Here is a 25,182-nt window from a genome sequence, read left to right as displayed (position 1 = left end):
AATCTGGCCAATTTGATATAAGTAGAAGTGTCAGAAAAAGGTCTTGGGTAGGGAAGAGTTATGAACTATTACTGAAGAAAACACAGGTGCTGAGAAAGCTAAGTAACCAGGTAGGAATCTAGTGCAGTAGTCTAATTTAATTCAGGGAATAATAAATGATGGTTGCTTGGACTAAGATATTAGTAGTAAAAAATGGTGAGAAGTGGTAAGGTTCAAGATATACTTGATTCAGTATTTGACTTTGAATTTGATGTTGTGGGGACAGAGTCCCAGAGAGCAGTTTCCAGGCTCTTGGTCTCATGTGGAAAGCTGCTGGCTTGGTTATTAGATGGCCATCAGCTGTAATCAGATGGCCATCTGCTGTGGCTGGGTGACCATCGGTTGTAACCAGTTAGCCATTAGCCACTAATATAACTGCCATGGCTACGCGGCAGGTTGGTTGGTTGGCAGAGAAGCAGACTGCAGATTGCAGCTAGCAAATGGGGTTAGCAAGCGTGGATGGCGGATTGCGAGATCGTGTGGATCCAACTTCCTGTGTCTCGCCCAGCTGCCGGCGAGACTGGGGTGCAGAAAGACCCCCTTTTGGGGTACTGGTGGATGTTTACTCTTGTGTCTTGACCAGCCACCGTCGAGCATATAGTGGTATCTAGGTTTTCGAACACAATCCGCTCCAGAAGACCATTCGAGGTCTGAAACATTCCAAAACAGCCGAGAGCTAGGCCTCAGGATCTTGCACTCAGCGCAAGCTGCGTGACATGTTAGACTTCTGAGGTGTGTTTGAAAACCAAAGCATTTACTTCCATGTTCATGGTGTTCATAAACCGAAATGTTTATCTACAGATATGTTTGAAAACCGAGGCACTACTGTATAGTGGTATGACTTCCCTATCTATGGCTCCATTGGTATTCCTTTTTGGCTTCACCATATCCTGTGTTCTTGTGCAGAGAGTGGGACCAGAGACCCCACATGACAGATGTAAATTGCTAAAACAAAAGAGGAATATAGCATGACCCCAAAGTTTTTCAACCCGAGCAAGTGAATGAATTGTGTTGCCATTTATTGAGTAAGACATGGGGATGAGACTATTTTGAATTCAGGAAAGATATCATGTTGGAAAATAAGAGGGGCATATATAGGGAAATAATTGCAAATATGCTATCATTTATTCATTCCACCTCCCCTTCTACATGCCCTCTGCCCTATAACTTTGTCATGCTTTCTTGGTCTAATCTTTGGCTTACGTATGTGACTTTTAGCCAGTGGTATGTTAGTAGATCAAATCAAGCAGAGCTTAAAAAAGTGCTTGTACATTTCCATTTTTCTCATGTTGGTACCTCTGATATAGGCATGAGAACATGCCTAAAATATCCTGTTAGTGAATGAGAAATTTGAGTATTACTCAATCACATCAGTTGTCCCAGATGAGGTAAACTAGATTAGCCAATAAGCAGAAACATGAGTAAATCCAGCCAAGATCACAAGACTGACAGAGCCAACCCCTTCAGAATCTTACATAATAAACACTTATTTTGCATGCTCTTGAGGTTTTGTGATTGTCCCACAGCAATTGCCAAATGATAGATATATTCAATGTATACATAGCTCTTTCAGACACTGGAGCAGATTCGCCCACATAGACCATGAGTGTAGATTGAGATGAGGGCCATAGACTGAATCCTGTGGCACTACAATATCTAGAAGTTAAAAGCAGGAGGACCTGCCCAGGGGCTCTAAACAATGAAAATATATTAGGAGAAAATCAGTGATTAAAATGGGCATCCTGTGAGGCAGCCAAATGGAAATGTTTTAAGAAGAAGAGATAAGAAGTGTGATGTGTTAAATACTGAAAAGAGGAAGAGTAATTTTGGAATTGACCTTTAGATCTGTCCATGTTTCTATCATTGGTAACCTTGACAATAAGATATTCAAGTGAATGGTAGTGGCAAAGTCTTAATTAAAATGTATTCAAGGAGGTAAATTAAAAATGGAGAAGATGACCAAAGAAAATGTAGACAGCTTTGTGAGAACTTTATTTAAAGGACCACCAGAGAGATGGAGCAAGGGCTGGAAGGAATGCAAGGTCAAGAAAAGTTTGTTTATCCTAAAAGGAAATCTAATACCATATGCCTTTATGGAATATAATGGGACAGATTTATTAGACAAAAATGGTAATACACATGACATAGAGGACAATTGCAGAAACAAAATTTCTAAGTAAAACAAACAACAAGAACCATAGAATTGAGTACACACATAGAGAGTTTGGTGTCTACTAGGTTTCATCTTGTCTAATATCATCCATTTATGTAGCCATGTATCCCAAAGGTGGGAAACCAGAACTGGGTCAGAATCATTATTCTCTTCAATCTTTTAATGTTGACTATCAAATCTTGTTCTCTGGCCTAACTCAGTGTATTTCCCATTAGCACATAATTAGTAAATGATGAAATTAGTTTATTTACATTTATAGCAATATAATTTATTATTTTCTAGTGATTCATTTACATTCATAAATATTTACAGCATTGTGTTATATTTGACACCAATTAATAAAGATTTTTATGAGTCATAACTAATTTTATGCTGAAGTGTTCTAGCATTTTCTACATAGTGATAAGAATTCTCATTTTATACTTCTATCTAATGTTCTTATTCAATCCTCAATAATTATTGAAGGATTGTTAATTTATTCATGATTCTACACATTTTCCCTGCAAAGTTTTTGAGAAGTTTTGATGATTCTAAGACTCATAAACAATTTAGAATTGTGTTTATTTTTCTTAATGCAGTAGTGTTACAACACCTTTAAAGTGCTATTCAAATACCTCCTCATTTTTTTCAAGTAACAATAAATGTGAACAAAGTAATACTGACTATTTCACAGACATGTTGACATGAGAAAAATCAGAATAGGTTTATGAGTACTTAAAAGGCACATAAATATTTAAGATTTGTTTAAATTGTGCTATTATCATTGTCATATATATATATATATATATATATATATATATATATATATATATATATATTTTTTTTTTATATATAGAATGCAATATATGAAGTAATGCTGGGCTGCTCATATCTAAGTTTTGACCTGATCATGTACTACACTGAATTTTATTTATCAATTTCAGATGGGCAGCAGGTAACTAAAATGATACTTTTATTATTGAACAAACAAAACTAATACATTTGAAATAGACCTCTATGGCAAAATTTAATTCATGTGACAAATGTACCTCACTGTGTTTGTAAACAATTGCTGGTAAAATTATATGCATGCTTTACTAGAGAAATATAGGGTTTGAGTTGTTGATATTGTTAACATATTCTCAATTATAAGTAAAATTATAGCAGGTTGACTCAAGAGAGCAAAATGAAATAATAAATGGTCATAAGTTTTTTAAATTTATAGATAATTGAAATGTAATCTAACAGTCTTTCAGACTAATTCCTTAACTTAATAATCCAGAGCCTTTGATACTACACACAGATGGACCTGCTTTAAAAATTACAGAAAGATAAACAAAATTTCCAAAATTGGTGAAATGAGAATTCTTATTGACATTATAAGAAGGTTGTGTACTATCCACTATAAGGCAAAATATACCATCTATTGCTTCCAGATCTCATAATTAGGATAAATGTAGAAGATAAATTATCTCTTCTTGCATTAATCAACGTATATCGGAAAGATTTCATTTGATAAATTTTTTATCTCACACGTATAATTTTTAATTGCTTTGATCTTGTCTTATATTTTTTGTTCATGGCTACTAAGCTCGAAAAAAATTTTTTTGTGTGTCATTTTCCTGTATCTATAAGCCAAAAATATTTCTAAGCATAAGATTAATGTTAATGATAAACCTATATTAAGTTAAAGTCTTTTATTCACATGCTTTTGGCCATTTGCAGTTTTTAGTTCATTTTTAATTCATGTCTTTCACAAGTGTCATATCAGAGACAAGAGTATATATATGAATATAATGCATATATTTCTCTGTCCTATAGATTTCAGATTTAAATTCCCATTTCCTTTTGCACTTTGATGTAAGAATTTTTTTATTTTTTATTCAGCAACTTTCACATATTATTTAGTCTAGTCTATTACTTTTTCTCTTAGTTATATATTTTCCTTTTTGCTTAGAAAGCTGTCCTCTCCCATGAGCTGACAATATTGTGCTATACTTCTTCATGAACTATGCATTTTTATTTTAAAATTTTAACTATTTGCAATCATCTGGAATTTATGTTGTGGTAACAATTTTAGGAAATCTCAACACACCATATGAATTAGTATTACGTTGGTATGAAACAAACAAAAAATAGTACAAAAAGACAAAATGAGAGACTGCTTGTACAAATAAATATAAATGGTGAAATCCCTATGAAAGCATGATGGAGTAGATTTATCTCATCCTATAGAAAGAGAGTTCAACAAATACCCTTCAATATAAAGAATGAAAAAAAAAGGAAAGAAAATAAAATCATCACTTTCAGATGTTATTTATGAAATTATCCAAAAGTATATATTGAATGTTATAGCTTATTAAGCAGCTTTAAAATAATACTAAATGTGGCCAATACAAGTCTTGAAGTTTTTATATGGCATCTACCCATTGAAGGATCTTCACATAATAATATTTCAAGGTACGTTTTATTTGGAATTTTAAAAAATGATTGAAATTGTCTAAGATGCGTTGAATCCAAATGCTATGGTGGCAAAAAACCTATATACACATGTTGAGAAATAATTCTCCATATGCCTCTTATGTTGTCCCCATCTTATAAGCAGAGGTATTTACTTTCCTGGTTCAGCAACAATAGAGAAATATTATCTCCCTCCAGAGGAGAAGGTCTGTTTACTTGCTATATAATTATAGACGATCTTAATTCTCTAAGTGAGAGCTGCTCTCCTATAGCACATCCCACTGTGTATGTGGGCATCACCTAGCCCTCTGCTCATTTCCCTGTGAGAATTAAGGCTCTCGGCACCTGAGCAACGTTTGATACTCTGGCTCTTTTTATTGTTACGTGATAATGCCCTTTGTCCCTGACTTAGTAATTTTGTCTTCTCTCAGCATCCATGAAAGTGTGGCATGCTAACTTGCTACCTTTCAAGTAGGGCAAAATCTCAGAACCTTCACAATTCTGGACAGTATCTAAAGTTTTTTACAGATGGGTCAGTTATTCTGTTACTTATTTTTCCACTAAAAGAAAATGACTATATTTCATCACAACGGTAAAAAAATACCCTGTTATAGTTTGGCACATGTTGTTCTTTGATTCTAGGTATCATCTTTTCTAGCTAGCTGCAATGTCTGGAAAAAGATGTTTGTTCTTTGCTTCAAGGCCATTATAATTCTCCATAAAATTCCTATGAATTTTTGTTTATGCATTTACTTAAAGAGCTGTATTTAAGTAGTGAGTATTATTCACTTAATTTCTATACAAGACTTGGCATTCTTCCATTGTGTCCTCTTTTCAAGTCAGTTGGAATTACTGCCTAGTCATGTTCCAGTTCTGTCTCTAGTATATACTGTCCTGTCAGCTTAGAGCTGCATTTCTTGAGTACTTCTCCTAGCCTCTGTCAGAGTTTTGACCTTTGTCATTGGAGCAGCATTGTGTGTGTGTGTTTGTGTGTACATGTATGAAAAGTGTCATTTCTTCCATTGGTTCAAGCTGAAAATGAATTACCCCATTGGCAACATTGTGATTCCAGGGAAACCCTAGCTAAGGGTGTTCCTGCATAATTTATTTATTCCAAATAACACTTGGGTAAATTGTCACATCTATTTACTTATTTGATGATACTCTAAGAGAGACAAAACAAGCAGCTGAATGTAATGTTCCTTTTGAGAAAGTTGAAATTCAAAGAGTTTATATGATAGGACCAAACATTATAATATACATGGATATAAGGATATATTATCAATATGTAATATTGAATATATATCATTATTATGTATTCAACATATTGATTATGATTATATCAATTATAACATTGAATAGGATATGTGCAATATGTAATACCGTGTTTCCCCAAAAATAAGACCTAGCTGGACAATCAGTTCTAATGCGTCTTTTGGAGAAAAAATTAATGTAAGACCAGGTCTTATTTTCCTATAAGACCAGGTCTTATATAATATAATATAATGCAATATACAATATAATATAGTATAATATAATACTGGGTCTTATATTAATTTTTGCTCCAAAAGACGCATTAGAGCTGATTGTCCAGTTACGTCTTATTTTTTGGAGAACATGTTATTAAATACATATCAATAAAAATAATATGTAATCTTGAATATGTAAGGTAGAACAACAAAGACACTAGCTACAATTTATTGAATGTTGCTTATATGTCAGGCACTGCTCTGTGGATGTTGCATCATTAACTCCCTTGATCTTCAAAACAACCTTGTAGAATTGGTATTATATTACTCATTTTACATTATGAAGAATTGGACTTAACAACATCTGAGTAATGAAGTCAGCATTACAAATTAGGTGTTGTAACACCATGTCCAGCATTTAAAAAAATATTTCCATTACCCTATGTTTATCATTAAGAAGAAAGACATGCAGTCTAGTTTGTACACTTGAAACCTGTGTCATTTTACTATCCATTGTCACCCCAATAAATTTTAATAAAAGAGAAAGACATGCTATATTTAAAAAGCATTCATATTAAAATGTAATCATCTTTAAAATAAAAATCTGAAGCACACTGTAAGATTATAATTAAATTGTATTTACCTATGTAATAACATATAAAGATGTGCTATTTACTGACCAGAGTGAGAAAAAAAAAAAAATCTAAAGAATCCATTAACTATAGCTCCTTTTTTTAAAGGTCAAAATGGAGCAGTTTAGGTTGGTTGATTATAAAATGTATCTCTAACCTCCTATTCTTTTATAGTTTTGTGTCCTAGTTTTTAACTATCACTTACATGAGTCACTCAACATGATGTGCTAGGCAGAATTCTAAGACAGGCTCCAAGATTTCCACCCCTTTCCCATAAGTGTAGGTGGGAGCAATGGATATGATGGAAGAATTGATCCCTTTATAGCTTACATTATATGCCAATGGTGATGTCACTCCTGTGACTATGAGTATGTTATGTTATATAGGACCCCTTACTAGCCAACTGGTGAGGGAGGTAAAGTCAGAGACATATGCTCCGGCTGAGGCAAAAGTACGTCAGGATGTGAACTGCCTTTGGGAGAAGGAATCAAGGAACCACAAGCAGCCTGAACAAACTAAGAAAAGTCCCTGGTCAATACCTGGAAAGAAAATAGGGACCTCAATTATATCACTTCGCTGCAAAGACATACTCTACCAGCAACAAATAAGCTTGAAATAGGACCCTGGCCTTTGGTGTAATCTCAGAGTTAGCCAACACCTTGACTATAGTCTTGTGAGATGCTAGCTAAGAACCCAAGCTGATCACTGCCCAGACTTCTGATTTACAGAACTGAGATTATAATGTGTGTTATATTAGTCCACTAAATAGCAGTAATTTGTTATGCAGCAGTATAAAACCAATACAGATGGAAATTATCGTTTTGTGGGGGACAAAATGCCTTTAAATAACCCTATGAGAATGGAAACATACAATGAATTATTGCATAAAGCATAGCTAGTGATGAGTAGTGCTTGACAGTTATGACCAAAAGAGCACACTCTCCAAAATCTGTTTGTAGGATAAGAAATAAAGTCTTCAGCTGGAGGCACAGTGAAAGAACCAAAAGTATTAAGTGTCTCAAACATGACAGATAACCAAAGAAATTATTATAAATGCAAATGAATGTGAAGAAAACTATTTAGATTAGATTATTTTAACTACATATTTGGAAATATTATCATTAATGTAATAATTAGATAAAAAACGAGGAGTGACAAATGAACATTTAGTTTCCTGAATAATATTAAATGTACCACAAATGGTGCCTTGCGGTCAATTCACATTCTGTTACAAGAAGAAGCATCAACATGTTGTTCAATGTTATTAGTTAATATGGCTTCAAATTAGCTTCTTGCATTCCTTTAGATTTTTGATTATCTATTTCCCATATACATTAGCCTGCTATGACCTTGCAAGAAATAACACCCCCCCAACTATGACCACACGAAAAACATGCTTTTTCTTTTCTGACTGAGATACTCCATTAAGTAAGATTTTGACAACATTTTCCCACATTCATTCACATTACAGTTTCACTTTTTAAAAATTTGATTTAAAGGGAATACAAAATCTAAAAAATATTCTAGATAGGATAACAGCACATTGTGTAGAAAAAGTATAATTTTTATTGAAATGTGGAGGCATTTTGTAAACTATGTTATGTGATGTAGAATGGGGAAATTATAAAAAATATATCTTAAGGCTGAGAGTTGTGTAACAAGTACTGAAAATGGGATTTGATAACATAATTATTTCTCCATGAAGAAAAATAATTTTACTTAATACAATATGTATATTCATTGAATCAAAATGATTGATACTGTTTACTATTCTTATTGAAATATTTGACTTGCACATTTTATTTTATGGTAGCTATGTTTACTTTTTTATGAAATTAAATGTTACCCTGTTAAATGCATAATTTTTATAAGCAAGAAACCACTTTAAATTTAGTTTTCTATGGTATGTCATCGTACTTAAAAACAAATAATACACATAATATATTTTTCTAATGACATTTTGGTAGGGGAACATCTAGATAAATTCACAAATTAATTTCTTAAATAAGCTCTTACTATACTTTTCTTTTAAACCATAGTTGTTTGCTATCAGTTATAACAACTTATTACAATGTATGGCCTTTGAATCTGTGCAACACAAAACATATCTTTGACATATAATTGGAATCTTGAATTAATCAGTTTCAATTAAACTTAATTCTAGCACTCGTATCAAAATGATAAATTATAGCAGTTGACAAATATGACGCATTTAGCAACATATATAAAAGAAAGAAATTCAATCTGAAATGAGATTATGTACTAAATTTAATCATATTATTTCTGGAGAATAAAATACAATCTTGAATGCCATCCCATCTTTTCCACATGAAGCACAAACATGAAGTAGGTCTTATATAACTGACTTAAGCAATTTTTCATTTTCAGCTTATTTTTCTTTTTATGCTGTATGATCAGTTTTATATTTTTTTAAATGCTTCATAAAGAAAAGATTTTCTTCAAGAAAGTAGAAATTTTAAGCAAAGAAAATATTAATAAAAAGTAAAAATATTTGTACGTATCATTTATGGTTTTCTCAAATAAAAGGCCAAACATTTTCCTAAACCTTATTCATCCAATGTAGTTATCTGTGAATATCATAATTTCTAAACATAGCCGATGTCTGCCTTTCAATACATTCAATAGAGTTTTAATTCTTTGAAAGAGACAGATGTATTAAATCTTTCCTTATTACCGATAAAATTATTACATATCCTGTTTATCCGTTGACTTTAACAAACATCTATTAAGTGCTTGCAATGTTGCAGGATTGTGCTGAGTTAGGCGACATGTTTACAAAACAAGTAAAATACATTCTACACCCTCAAGTGTCTCACAGATTAGTGTGAGCAAAACATACAAAATGGTAGAATATAGTATGGTGATAAACTGTGTACATATTGACACATAGAGAAAAGATTATTGAGCATTGTTGGGCTCAATCTTGGGTCCCATAAATGACTTTCTGGAGTTGATTAAGGTCTGCACATAGTCTGAAAGGATAAGAAATAAGTGGGCCAAACAAAGAGGTGTATATAGGGTATTCTGAGCAAAAGAGGGAGATTAAAGGTAGAATAGTTTAAATAGCATAGTAATGTAGAAATATGGTATATGTTAATGTGACTGTCTCATGAACTGAGGCAAACAGTGGTGGGAAACAAGGCTGTGACCTAGCTAGTTGTAGAGGTTGGGTATGCTACACTGTGCAGAAATGGGAAATGTTTAAAATGTTATGACTCAATGTCTAAAAGCATTCATAGCATTGATAGCACTATAGAAGTTTTGCTGTAAGCACACTGAAAGTGATTTGTGTCTTTCTGGGTAATAAATGTAAAATAACTTGAAAATTAAAAAAAAAAATGTTTGTATAAACCCAACCAGATCCACATATTCCTTACAACACTGTTTTTTAATTCCATTTTGAAGATGATATTTAAAGAAAAGACTGATTTGTGTCATTCTCTGGTTTGGGATTTTGAACACTTCTCACTGTTTAAAGTAGAGAGAAGACACTCATGACTTAGCTAGATGGTCATTTTAGAATCAGGGTGCTTCAATACCAAAGCAGTCTGGCTCGACGGATCCCTAAAGGCAAAAAATTTTAATTTGACCAAGAAATAAAAAATGCCATTGCATGTGTGACATCTCCTTATATTGTGTTTTTTAAAATACAATATTACTCATTTATTATTAGAAATATTTAAGGTGAAGATCCTATTACTTCTTTTATGAAGTTAACATACCTTTATTGCCAGCACACTATATAGGTAATTTTATTATAAATTTATCTTGCCACAATTCAACCGTCTTGCCAGAACCATCATTGACATGATTCTAAGTTGTAAGTTCTCTATTAAATTTCTTGATACTGCAGTATAAATTTTTAAACTTTAGGAACTGAAAATAACCCCTAAAATTAAAACTTATTACAGTCATTTGACGTTCTCTAGGGTAAACTTTTAATAAACATGTGTGACAGATAACTAAATAGAGTAGTAAATAGTATAAATATTATTTTGTATGTCAAGTATTTAAAAAAGTCAAATAAAATATAAGTCACACACAGTGTATGCAAGTATATATTTCAGTTTTTATGATACATAATGTTTTAATACACATTATCAGTAATTATTACTTTGTAATTCTATTTTGTACCAAATTTTATGTGGTCATATCAATTTAACTCTAAGTGGAATTATAGTTTATAGTCATATATAAAATAAGTCTTCAAAATGTATATAGTTTGTATGTGTAAGTCATTTAAACATTTTTTTTATATTAAGTTTAGTGCTTTGTTAAATTCTTGTTCATTATAATTTTTCAAATAATTTTTAGGGAGAGACATAAAATCTTTAGCACTGTGACTATAACAAAGAAATCACTCAATAAAGGATACTGAAGAGTAGTAGTGTTATTAGCCAAACTTTTATATTTCTGAAATAAAATGCGAAAATGAATTAACAATGTATCTGCTTAATATGAGCCTTTTATCCCTGTAATTTTTTATTTACTTAGTCATACACATCAATAATCATTATGGCATAATAACTACTTGGTGTTTGAAGTGGATTTCAAGGCTATATTCTTATTTTTATGTCTGTTTCTGGTAATTGAATTGGCTCACTGATATATGCTGAAATTATTCATTGAAATTTTCCAAACATTAATCACTTATATAATACGCCATAATATTTAATGAGTACATATTATAGGTATAAAATGTATGTATGTATGGATTATATTACTTTGTTTGCATAATAAATTAATCTAAAATGATAAGGTATTCCACGGCATATAACCATATGCTCTTTCACCTATTTCAGTGATTATACATTTTTTTAAAGTAAAAATATACAAAAACTCAATTATACAAAAAACTCCGCAGACACTAGAATATAATTTGAATTCTGTTTGGCAGATCTAGAAAGACGTAAGAAAATTTCCCACCATGTGCTTCATAGAACAGAGATGTTACTACTTTTATCCTACCAAGTTTTTAAAAATAGTTGTATGAATATTCAATGTAGTATACAGTAGTGTTTCTCTTTTTTTTTTGTTTCACAGACTTTTCACAGTAATTTACTCATTTGTTTTATTAGCACTAACAAATATATGAATCCAAAGTTTTGTGAAACAAACTTTGGAAAATAGTGACAAAGTAAAGTATATAATATACAATCATAATGAAACATAAATATATAGACAGCTAGATATTAATGTGGAAATTTTTCCATAGAAATTTATAATTTACAGCTTCAACATCAAAAAGTTTTAAAGTATTTTCAGTGAATTGTTAAGAGCTCTTAAACTTGATCAAAGTTTGTGAAATAGGGGCATCACCCTCCACAGTTTTAAAATAAATGGGCTGAACTAGTGCAATATAAGTTTGTAATAACAGAGAAGTTCTGTGAAGATCGCAGACTGATTTACATTTATCGATTTTTCTACTTTGGATTTGCAATTTGAATTAGAGTGTATATTTTAGGGTTTCACTCCAGAGTCTGCTTCAGGGTATGTAATTGGAGTCAAGACCTCTGTATTTTAACACATTTTCCAGATGATTCTGATGCATGTGTCTAATGTTGGCAGTTTGAGAAACACAAATAAGTGTACACATATCACTAATAAATGGAGATCTCACAAATTCTAATCCAAAGAAAAACATCTTGGGAAAGTTTAAAAGATGAAGAAAATAATAAATGGTTAGGTAGAGGGAGATGAAATGAAAATGAATGAGATTCAGACATTAGGCTCATCTTGAAAAAAACAACAAACTAGCATGCAAGTATAAACATAGAAGAAATGTCAAGATTAGTAATTTAATTTTATTTTAGCATGGGTAGAGTCCAGAATTATAGTTTGAGGTAACTGTAGATGATGACCTGGATCCAAAATACAGGAGAGGTGAAGTACAAGCTTTCAAATTTCAAACTGAGGTTTCTGGACTTCACAATATTCCAGTTGGCCTTGACAGTCTCACTGGCCATAGTTAAATAAGTAACTATTTACTTATGTATTACTTATTTGTAACTATCCCCTCTGCAAACTGTTATATACTATGTAGCACAGGCTGTAGTAGCACAAATGACAAAGGAGGCTTACCCTTCCCACCAACCCCTGCAAAAAATAAAAATAAAAAAAAATCTCTTTAAACTGTGAATATGTCAGGACGGACTTTGCAGATATAATTAAGGATTAACATAGGGAGATGAGCCTTGATTATCCACATGGGCCCAATATAATTATGTAGGCCCTTAAAAGCCAAGAAACTTCTACAGGTGAAATCAGAGATGTTAGGGTGGGTTAGGAGGAGGAGAGAAAGTAGTAGAGAGATGTATTGGAAGAAGAAGGCAGACAGAGTCCATGTATGAAAGGGACTCAATGTTCCCATTGTTGGCTCTCAGATGTAGGGCCCAAGTACAAGGAAGAGAGAGGCTTCTAGGAGCTATGAGCAGTAAATTATTTCCAGAATCTTCTGACAAGAGCCCAACCAGCTGACATTTGTATTTCAGCCTTTTAAGACCCTGAGCAAAGAAACTAGTAGAGACCACCCAGGACTTCTCACCTACAGAACTGTGACATAATACATTTCCGTTGTTTTCATCTGCTAAATTTGTGGTCATTTGTTAAGGTGGCAATATAAAACAAATAACATGGTAAAAGATATTCATCACAAATCAATGCTTAGTGCCTTATATTTTAAGTCTGGGTCTCCCACATATACATTTAAATGCCATGAAGATATATAAGTCCATTTCACTGAAGCAGAAGAGACAGGTAGAAATTTAATGTTGCATATGTAGAAACAATGGAGAGCAGTGAAAATATTTTTTGGTATAGTTCATAAAACTAGACAGTCAAACCAGAAAACATGGCAACATCATAATTCATCTTCCAAGTTACTGCATTTTCAGTACACTTAGCCCTTACTGAAAGAATAAACTAGCCTAAAATATCTTTATGCTTTGATGCACAGAGACAGGTTTTCTATTAAGGAGCCTTTAATAGAAAATTGTTGTATTACTAACTCCTTCAATGTTGCCAAAATAACACTACTTAAAATTAAACCATTTATGTTTATAGTATCTTAAACCATGAATTAAGTTGCCAAGATGAAAATATTCAACTATCTTGAAAGCACCTTAGAAAAATAATGATTATTACTATCACAATGGAGGAAAATAAGTCTTGAAATGCATCCTCCCTTGCTAGACAAAAGACAGTTCAGAAATGTATTAAGTAGAAAATAGTGCTCAAAACTGCTGCAAAATTACATTATTTAAAATATAAAAAAAGAGTACTTTTTTTTACTCAATTGTTTGCTAAAGGGTATTTTTACTCTCTAGTGAGAAAGACAGCATTAGATAAAATGTTTAGTTTCAAACTTTTCCTACATGCAAACTGTTAACCTTTATACAAAAGCAATTCTATTTTATATGAGCTTGTTTTCCAGTATGCTTTTTAAACATATCGTATTTTGTGTTACTATGTGCTTTAGAAAGTATCTGCCCTCCTACTACGTTTGTGTATTTCTTATGATAATATCAGATCCTGTGTGATGCATTCTGGTAACATGGTCCTGGGGAGGTGAGGTGAAATCTGATACACTATTCCTGTTGGTAATGGAAGGGTTCTTACCTAAACTAGATGAAAATGTTATTGTCAAATCACATAGAGAAGAAATTTTAAGTCTATGTCCTCTATCTGAAACCCTCAGGAATAGATTATTGTGCCATCAGGATTTTTTCACATTTTGAAAAGGAAAAACATGCACATTCTGTGCATTTTTAACAGCTTCAGAAGCTGTGGTAACAACCCATTATCACACAATATTTCTGTAGTGAACACATGAGTTGCCACACTACGTGGGATAAGTAAAGATTATAAATGGCCTCCAGTAAGTTCAGGTCTGGTTTTGATGCCAGGTCTGGAGTTTGTACCAAATTTCCATACAAAAACCTTCAGTTGCAAGGGCTTTTTGGTTTTCCTCCTTGTGGTTAAGGAATTATGGATCTCTGGGACTGGAAAGCCTGGCTTAAAATGGATGATTAATTCTTGTCTCTTAAGGGACTTTTTCTCTTGACTCCAATTTTCAGAGAAGACTGACAACTAATTTGTTTTCTTGCAGAGAGACAGAGCACAGAGAATGGGGTGGAGGCCCTAATGCCTGAATCTCAAATCAGGACTAGTTTCCTGTTACTCTCACATTTTATTCCATTTTGTTCATCTCTAACACTGTGGTTCATCTCCAAAAAAGTTTCAAAGGAAAGACTTTTCTATATCTAGGCCCATAGTTGTGAAACATTAAAGTGTGCTAATTCTAGCATTTTATTATATATTAATGATTAACAAGAAAGTGAATCTAGGGACAGGATTTGAGATAACAGGATGAACTGCATCTTCCTTTTGGGTGATTCTTCCATTTACACCCTGAATGATTTTGGTTTGACTACATTAGACTGAACAGTGGTCCTTTCATATTATCGTCACTTACCTTCATAATATACTTTAAACCCATGAGCACTAACTGCAAAGTCACTGGTCAAACGTAGTGAGAACACAGATTTGGTACTTGTCACTGGTGGTGGCAGATGGAATCCTGTTAACCTAAAAACATAAATGAAATTACTTGTTAGAATCATAGACATTTTACCTAGTAGAGTTCAAAGAGCATTAAAAGTCAATTTATCAAATCCCCAAGCTTTGTATAAATAAATACATATGTATATATACACATTTATGACAGGTTGATTAGAACTCACTCATCAAAAGCAACTGCTGTAATATATGTATGAATATATTAATGTATTATTTATGTATATGTGTGTATTACTGTTTATTATATCTATCGTATATGTCACCTATATGAAAATACTGATTAATTCAAACTTTGGGAAATGAGTTATGAGAGTATGTGTTTGTGTGTATTTTATGCCACTGATTTTAACAACTGAACATTTAGAAAACATTTTTGTCAAAAAAATTATTTTCCAGATAGTTTAAAATACACGTAAAGAGTATATACACAAGAATATTACTCTGCCACAATGAAAGATGAAATAGTGCCGTTTGTTACAACATGGATGGATCTTGAGATTATTATGCTAAGCAAAATAAGTCAGACAGAAAATGTCAGGAACCATATGACTTCATTCATATGTGGGATATAAAACTGAAGGCAACAAACAAGATAAATAAAGAAACGAAAACTCATAGACACAGACAGCAGGTTAGTGATTACTAGAGGTTAAGGGGGAATAGAGGTGGTACCTGAGGGTAAAGGGGGTCAAATATATGGTGATGGGAGGAGAACTGACTCTGGGTGGTGAACACATATTGTGATATATAGATGATGTATTATAGAATTGTACACTTGAAACCAATTTTACTAACCATTGTCACCCCAATAAATTTTAATTAAAAAAAAAAGAAACTTGTCCATATATGAATGCCATTAGTTACTTTTCTTTACAAGAGTCCATATTATCATTTAATGTTTATGTGTGTGATTAGTTGTTGAGCATCTCTTTCCTTTGGGCATGAAGCTTTGTGAAGTCAGTGCTGGAACTCAGTAGTTTGTCACCAGAGCTTTCATGCAATGTATACCCTGTCAGAGATCCTCAATAAATAGCTATTAAATTAATGAACTGATGTGGTAGGAGACTGTGAATACCATCAGAGCACTTTCTTTCTCAAGCCAAAGTTTGTGTTCTTGAAAGTGTTCTCAGGAATCATAAGAATGTGAAGAAACTCCAATTATTAAGAAAATTCAAATAGTCTATGTGAAGACTCTTATTTTTTACCATGTTATCAAACTCAGTTAAGTTAAAGATAGATCGTATATCTTATGTACATCCATTTGAAATACCTTTCAGGATATAATTATGTAGGTTTAAATCTTAGTTTTCAGGTAACATTAATATGATTTGTATCTTTAATATGAGTTAAAAATTACAATATTTAAATGTACATGTGTTTCACCTGAACTTAAGCATACTGTTTTGGGGATAGGCATATTTTCCATAGAATATTTTGTATTGATTCAAATACTTGTGAAATTTAGTACCATATATAATATATATCTATAGTTAAATTATTACATTATCAGTTATATTTCTTTTATATTGATATATGATAAAATTGCATAGTGAATGACATTTTATGTTCTTTTGAAAAGAATACCAGAGTGTAACCCTGTATTCTTTGATTTACAATTGCAGACATCATAGCTCAGACATGATCAGTAAATTGTTTAAATTAATACAGCTGGTAGGCAGTAGACCAAAGATAAACTTCTAACTTGAATATTTTTCTTTTCCCACTGTGATTTTTTTCATGAGGGGAGAATGTATATCTAATTCATCTTTATTTCTCCACAATGGTCATATAAATTTCTTAACAAATGTTTGGAATAAGAAACGACACAATTTTACCCACATGATAGCTTTAAGCATTTGAGGCCAGTATAACTATCACGATGTCAGTCATTGATTTAAAAGCCAGGAAGGTAATAAAAACCACTCTCTATACTTGTTGATACCTTTATAGCAAATATTACCAGTGGTGAGCATACATTTCCCTACTGGGAAAAACTAAATAAGATTAGTCAAAAAATATATCAGAGGAAAGTCTAGAAATCATGCAATGTAAATTCCCTTCAGATATTATTTTTAATAAAAGTTAAAAATTTAGGAAAAGTGGCCAAGAAATAGTATTGAAATGTATTGTTTGCTAAGTAGTGAGTTTGTTTTATGCCATCCCAACAATCAATGTTTTCTCTTACCATAAATATGGTCCTTGAAAATGCATGAAAGCTCAGATTAAAGGACAGCCATTTATCTTACTACATTTAGCTTCATGAAAATTTGCAACATTTCCTCTATTTTTTTATATTTCACTGTTATGAATATTTTGTCAAGGACCAGGACTAGTTTATGACCATTGTTCCAGAAGATTCTTTCATGTGACAGTATGACTCAATATGTCAGTTGTTTCATTTAGCATTTAATAGTTTCTCATTTATGACCCCTATTCTCCCTTCACCATAATCCCACATACACCCCAATCATATCTTAGTATTTTGTTTTTCACTAGGTGAAACACTAATCAGAGGCTGTTCTATGTTTTAAAAATCACAAACTTAGAGTGATCCTATCACTTCTCATGGCCCCTTTTAGATGAAAACATTCCTTAAGTGTTTCCTCTTACAAATGTTCAGAAACATTAATGATATTTCACATTGTATGCAGTAACTAGTTACAAAGAGAATTAAATGATTATCATAACTATATCAATGACTAATATGAATAGTAATACAATATTTTGTAATTAATGCAAATGTAATGCAAATTTAAATTATAAGAAAGTCATTTTAAATGTTAATGCATACGTTCTTTAAATAATAGGCTCTTCATTAAAATATTTAAAAAAATTTAATGGCAATTAACGTGACGTTTTACAGTTTAATGTAATAGAAATAGTCAAGGTTGATGGAAAAGAATGGTACCTGTCTAATTGTGTAAATGTTTATCAATTTTTAACAGTGAGGTTTTATTATTTCTGGAAGACTTGAAAATCAAGTATGACTAGATTTATACTATCTCTGACAATGTAATCAAAGATTTCTTTAAGAATACATGTATATATTTAGTGTGCCTATCAGCTGATTACAATATTTTAAACTTGAATTAAAATAATTAATGTAAAAACCATAGTTTTAAATTAAAGGCTATTAGCATATTTGTGCTTATAATTACATGGAGGAAAGCAGACATGGAACGTGGTAAAAGACAGAGAAGGAGAGAAGGCCTTATTTAAAAATAAAACTGCTAACATTACCCAAATCCCAGAATGTTGTGATTGTTAAATAAGAGAATTCAATATGGAATGCCCTGGCATATTTTCTGGGACCAAAGAAGTAGCCACTAAAAGTTAATTTTGTTAGTGCTATGATTCAAAATCCACTGCCCTTTCATCTGTACTCTGTGTCACGCTATGGCTGAGATAAATTGTATTATAACAACAGCATTCTCTAAGTGACTTCTCGTTACTTACAGTAAGATTTTTGGATAGGAATTATCTTACAGTCTTGCTTTGGCTATACAGTTCTTAAACATAACCCAAGTGATATACAAAGAATTCACTGCTGAAACAAACTCTTAACCTATTTAATTTCAAAATGAATGGGAAAAACACAGGAACAAGTAGATATTTAAAGTAATGACTGTTCTGTAAGAATAAATTATGCATACTCTATTGATATTGGGGAACATGAGGCACAGTACAATAATTCATGGTTATGTCAAGATGGCAGTAATTGTACTATTAAAGGAAAAGATGGCTGTGGCAATATTTGAAAAATTACATCATTTGCAGAGAGTAAATGAGCTGAAGCTTCTATCAAATATGAAATCCCAAAGAAGGCATTATATGTGAGAAAGGCAAATTCACAATCTTAGGGCCATGTGCTAGGTAGAGATATAGCTATGGAAAAGGGAATAGATGCTGACATGTATGTGGATATGGATAGGGACTAAGGGAGATATAGATGGATATGACTTTGAAAACAGTAAACATTATATATATATATATATATATATATATATATATATATATATATATATATATATATATATATATATATATATAAATAGGGAGGCAACCAGCATCCATTTCCACTGTTTTCTATTTTTCCCACTGTATTGAAGTGCCTTTAAATTTTAGAACTATACTTACCAGAAAACGTCTCTTTGTCATTGGTGTTCTCTGTTAGATTTGCCAATGAAAGCATTTCCATAAGATTTGGAGTGTAAGTTAAAATTGTAAGCCACCAATATGTCTTGGCAGGTAAATGTATGGACTGCAATGTGTGTTAGAGTGAATGTGTTTCCAGGATTCTTTTTTTTTTTTTAATTAAAATTTATTGGGGTGACAATGGTTAGTAAAGTTACATAGGTTTCAAGTGTATAATTCTGGACTACACCATATATATCTATATCTATATCTATATCTATATCTATATCTATATCTATATCTATATCTATATCTATATCTATATCTATATCTATATCTATATCTATATCTATATCTATATCTATATCTATATCTATATCTATCTATCTATCTATCTATCTATCTATCTATCTATCTATCTCACATTGTGTGTTCACCACCCAAAGTCAGTTCTCGTTGTTTAAAACAATTGTTTGGGTGCTGCAAAAAATTGAGCTCATCACTGCTGTTTCCCCACAATTTCTGCAAATTCCATATTCCTGATACTTAGTGAAGGTTTTCCCTGGCTTTCACATCCCAGACTTAAAGTCAGAATTATTATTATTAAATCTTTTTCTGCTTTAAGTATTTCAGATTTTTTTTCTTTTTGTCTGAACCCTGAAATGCACAAATACTATAAAACTTCTATCCAACGAAGAAAATGTTTTCTTCTCTCAAAAAACAGCTTGAGAATGTCCTCAACTCATTATATCTAGAGTCACACCATCTACATAAAACTCATTCTTTCCAGTGACCTTGGAGTTTCAGCTTCAGGATCAATGTTTCATCCAAGAACCATGCAATATATTACTAGATTGTTGTGTGTGTTTTTGTTTTTAATTCAACATTTTCAACTTCTCTGTCTGCTGCGTATACTGCCGACTTTTCTAATGTCTGCTTCCTGATCCTCTTTTTTTTCATTCATTGCATCATTTATCTTGAAAGCTATAAATGACCATAATTCCAAAGGCAGTCTAGTTGAACCACTGAGAAAACCTGATGTACAGAAAAGATAGACAATTAATCAATTTCAAAAATTTGAATCCATTTTCCGGTGTCCCACCTTGCCAAAACACCTGCAGTTGTTAATGAACATATTGTTTCCAAAGTTTGGGGTTTTTAAGATGCACTTGAAGTTACTGACAATGAGTATGGATGCTATGAGTATAGTATATAATTGGAAAACATATATTCTGCTGCTTATCAGCAATTTAATATTAGGGAAACTATTTTATCCAAATAAATTTTGTATAAAATGAGGTTAATACTAGGAATAGTCCCATTGTAACAATGTGAGAATTAAATGGGATAATGCTTGTACAAATTTTGCATGGTGCGTAACACATGCTGAATATTAATTCTCCTATAATTATTTTGACAATGAACCTATGCAGGGCTCATCAATTTAATATAAACACATTAAGTAATAAGATTTGAGTGGACTTCCTAGAGTAAATCTCCATGTTGGAATAAATCTCATTTGCTATTGTGTGGCTTTCGGCAGGTAATTTCCCTCACCTTCTGTTTCCCAAGGAGCAAAATGTAGATGAAAGTCTTAAAAACCTACCGTTTAAGTTCTTGTCAGTTTTAAATAAGTTAATACAAGAACATCACTTGGAACAATGTCTGGATTTAGCAAGCACTACAAAAGTATTTGCTACTATTGTTATCCACTCTTGATGACAGATGTAACAATTAGAAAGTTGTTTCACACCCCTATCAGAATTTTATCCCTGTAGCATCCAATTATTGATACTTACAATAAACTTGGATTATTTGAACAAGTCTAATCCCTCAAGTATATGCTATTAGGTTTTTCTAAGTTGTTGATTTTTTTCTTTCCTCCAATTTTAGCATTCATAGAACTTTTGATTATTTTGTATATAAAATTAGTAAAGACCAATTATATGCTGTTTGCTTAAGGTAAGTTTAAGGCAAAACTATGACGAAAAAAGAGATAAGAGCATTATTACATCCCCAGTCATTAATAGAGATTTTCAATTAGGAAGATGGAGGGAGAAAGAAAGGGAGAGAGGGAGGGATAGTAGGGGGGAGGAAGAGACAAAGAGATGAAGGGACCAGACGAAAACACCTGTGTCTTTAGGAATTTGTAATTCCTGAGATTGAGTCAAGTGATCCCCCCCATCTCCACAAACCCTGAAATCCTTTTTGGTACATTTCAAAGACACAGACAGTATTATACACAAGTTATCATATGACTTTAATTATATTTCTTTATGGGTCCTCTACATTCAGATAAAAAATAATAAATAAACATGACTTTAGAAATGTACACTTTGCTTTCTTCCATACTGACAACTCTTTGAGCCATTCATCCAATGCACATCAATAAGAATTTAATTAAAAATTAATGACTCTTTCTATTTCCCAAAAAAGCATTAAAGATGATCCCTCAGATTTAGCCAAACATGAAGTTTATATGACGGATATTATTTATCTATGTATTTAAAACACGTGTATATTACAAGCGTAGAATTTTAATTGTCTTTTTTTTCCAGACATTAAAAGTTTTGCTTTAAAAAAAGAAATGACTGCACATGCATCAATGTCCCCACATAGATGCATACTATATATACATACTCTATATTCTTTATGACATGTTCTAGTGATGAAGACAAATTGTACTTTTAATTAAACTAAAACAATTATAGTAATGTTTTTGAGATTCCATGCCACTCACCAGGGTTATAGACTTAGATATGTAAATAATGTATTAACAAGTAATATTATATGGTATATACCATGTTTCCCTGAAAATAAGACCTAACCGGAAAATAAGTCCTAGCATGATTCTTTTCAGGATGCTCATAATATAAAATAAGCCCTACCAAATTTCTCTGAAAACAAGACCATGTCTTACATTAATTTTTGGATGCTCCAAAAGACGCATTAGGGCTTATTTTATATTACGAGCATCCTGAAATATCATGCTCTGGCTTATTTTCTGGTTAGGTCTTATTTTTGGGGAAATATGGTAAATTAATAGAATATTGCAATTGGAGATTTTCAAATATATAGAGGTCTGGCAATTAAGTTCGTGAACTTGTTTTCAATGCTGTTGCTAACCTTTTTTGATATTAGAGAGATTATTCATTTTGAATTTGTACCAACTGGACAACAGTTAACCAAGTTAACTGAAAAGGCTGCGTGAAACAGATGAAAACGAATTGAACTTTTTGACAACAATTCATGGCTCTTGGATCATGACAATGCACCAACTCACCCGTACTGTCTGTGAGGAGTTTTTAGCAAAATAACTATATTGGAACATTCTCCATACTCATTTGATCTGGCCCCCAATGACTTCTTCCTTTACCCCAAGATACAGGAAATATTGAAAGGAAAACATTTTGATGGCATTCAGGACATCCAGGGTAATATGATGACAGCTCTGATGACCATTCCAGAAAAAGATTTCCAAAATTGCTTTGAAGAGTGGACTAGGCACTAGCATCAGTGCATAGCTTCCCAAGGGGACTACTTGGAAAGTGATAGTAGTGATAGTCAGCAATGAGGTATGTAGCACTTTTTCTAGGATAAAATTGCAAACTTAATTGTCCTACCTCATAGATTTATGCTGGTGATGATTATGGTCTGATAAAGACATACAATTTAATCTACATATTCTAAAATTTAGAAAAGTGGTGACTTTTTCAGAAGTTTTTTTTTCCTGTTTTTATGTCATTTTTATTTTATTTCAATGCTGTTGGATAGAAGTAGTTGAGGACATAACTACTCTTACAAGATATAAGTGTCCATTAGTTATACCCATTGTGCCCAACACCACTTTCACAAAAATGTTCACAACTGCCCTTTGACATTATCTCTATCTATCTATCTATCTATCTATCTATCTATCTATCTATCTATCTATCTATGTATATCTATCTATCTATGTATCTATCTATGCATCTATCTATGCATCTATCTATGTATCTATGTATGTATCTATCTATCTATCTAAAACAAACATACAACTGGTGAATGCATAGCATCTTGCAAACTTTCTCTGATCATCTTAGGTTAAATACAATTATAATTTATCTTCATTGGAATGCATCATAGAGAAAAATTAATATGAGAATGCAGTGACACAGAACATATGTGCAGTCATTTCTCTACATAATTAGTGAATTTGGACATGATTTATGAACTAATTTAGTGCTATCAAATGATAATTTTTAATGTTGAAAGCAAAACTATTCAGTCCATTAATCTATTATTTGAAAATAATAATCGTAATTTTGATCCAAACATTTTAAATTAGACAACTGGTTAAAATTGAATAATAAATTACTTCATATGCTGTTATGAACTGCTTTACTATATATAAAACATTTTTTAAAAATCACCCTTTTACATTATCAAGATAAAGAATTGTAAAACTTTCCACTTTATAACACTGAAGACGATGAAGTTCAAGAAATATTAGCAAACATAGTTAATTATATAAATATTCGATCTTTTAAGAAATAATGTCTTTATATATCTTGATGTTTAATTTTCAATACCTTAGAGATTCTTGAGTGATATTTACTAACATGGAAATTATCAATTAATTATATTTTAATAAACTAACAAATGTATGTAATTTAGTTTTAATAAAATGTGGAAATGTGATATGAAGTTGCAATAGATGTTGCACTATGATTCTTCTTTACCTGTTTTAAACATTAGAAGCAGTAATATATGTTTGTTTGTTTGTTTTTTACCATTATTGGTAAGTTAAAACTATGACAATAAAATTGGAGTGCTTGGAACAAAGTAGCTCATTTTAATTATTTAACATTTCCTTGATAACTATGGTAGAAACTGATTGGTACAATTAAAGTACATTTTTTAAAACACTACATTTAAGGAGAACATTAAGGATCATGTTGCTTTAAAAGTTAATAGAGTCCCCCTGTGAGAAGGTAAGTTAAGGTAACCATGAATCCTGCATGGACAAAATAAAAATAGTGAATTATTTCTATAAAGCTAATAGATAGCCAAATATCTACATCTTTTTTCAAGTTGGGACACCTTTGAAAACACCTTGTTAACAATTGCACTGGGAAAAGAGGCAAAAAATACACAAGATTGTCCTGGGACTCAAGATGTTTGTTCCCCAACTAATAGCCAATGATGTATCAGATACTATAAAGTATTAAAAAAAAGTCATTATCTGTATTCAAAGTGGTATATAGTCATCTATAAAATATGAGTTAGAGTTAAGGAGTATATTTTATTTGAAGTAAGTGTGTATTCTAATATGAAAAATTTAAAGAGAGTAAAATAAATATAGACAAATGCTAGTGACTATGTCATAATGAAAATAGCAACAACAACCTGAGTATTTGCTTATTTACATCTCCATTTGTCAAGCTCCTTCTACTTATGTGTCATGGATAAAGTTAGAATAGCATAAAATAGTTTTTTGGAAAAACAATCTGTTTATGACTAAAAATCACAATTTCATTATCATATTTCAAAACTTAGTATGTCCTAGGTATTGAATTTGTAATGCTTACCTAAGTTCAAATAATTTTATATTATAACATAGACATTGTTTCTTTTTCTTGAGGAAATCTGCATAACTCTGGAATTTGGATGAAATTTTGATAGAATATCATAAGAATCATAGAAATAGTTTATTTTT

General features: G+C 31.6%; 1 protein-coding gene across 5 annotated transcripts in view; it reads right to left on the bottom strand.

Annotated features, from left to right (window-relative positions):
• Nucleotides 1-25,182, bottom strand: part of CSMD3 (CUB and Sushi multiple domains 3) — a 1,092,836-nt gene that overhangs the window by 935,726 nt on the left and 131,928 nt on the right. For all 5 annotated transcript variants that reach the window (XM_088798979.1, XM_088798980.1, XM_088798981.1 and 2 more), the window contains exon 3: nt 15,247-15,359. In XM_088798979.1, the coding sequence (XP_088655105.1) occupies nt 15,247-15,359 (113 nt within the window). The remainder of the gene's footprint in view (nt 1-15,246; nt 15,360-25,182) is intronic.

Source organism: Rhinolophus sinicus, chromosome 6, assembly GCF_057876585.1.
Source record: "Rhinolophus sinicus isolate RSI-liver-muscle chromosome 6, RSI-T2T, whole genome shotgun sequence".
In the NCBI taxonomy this organism is placed as follows: Eukaryota; Metazoa; Chordata; class Mammalia; order Chiroptera; family Rhinolophidae; genus Rhinolophus; species Rhinolophus sinicus.
Note: the sequence above shows the minus strand (reverse complement) of the source record. Positions and strands in the feature narration are given on the sequence as shown.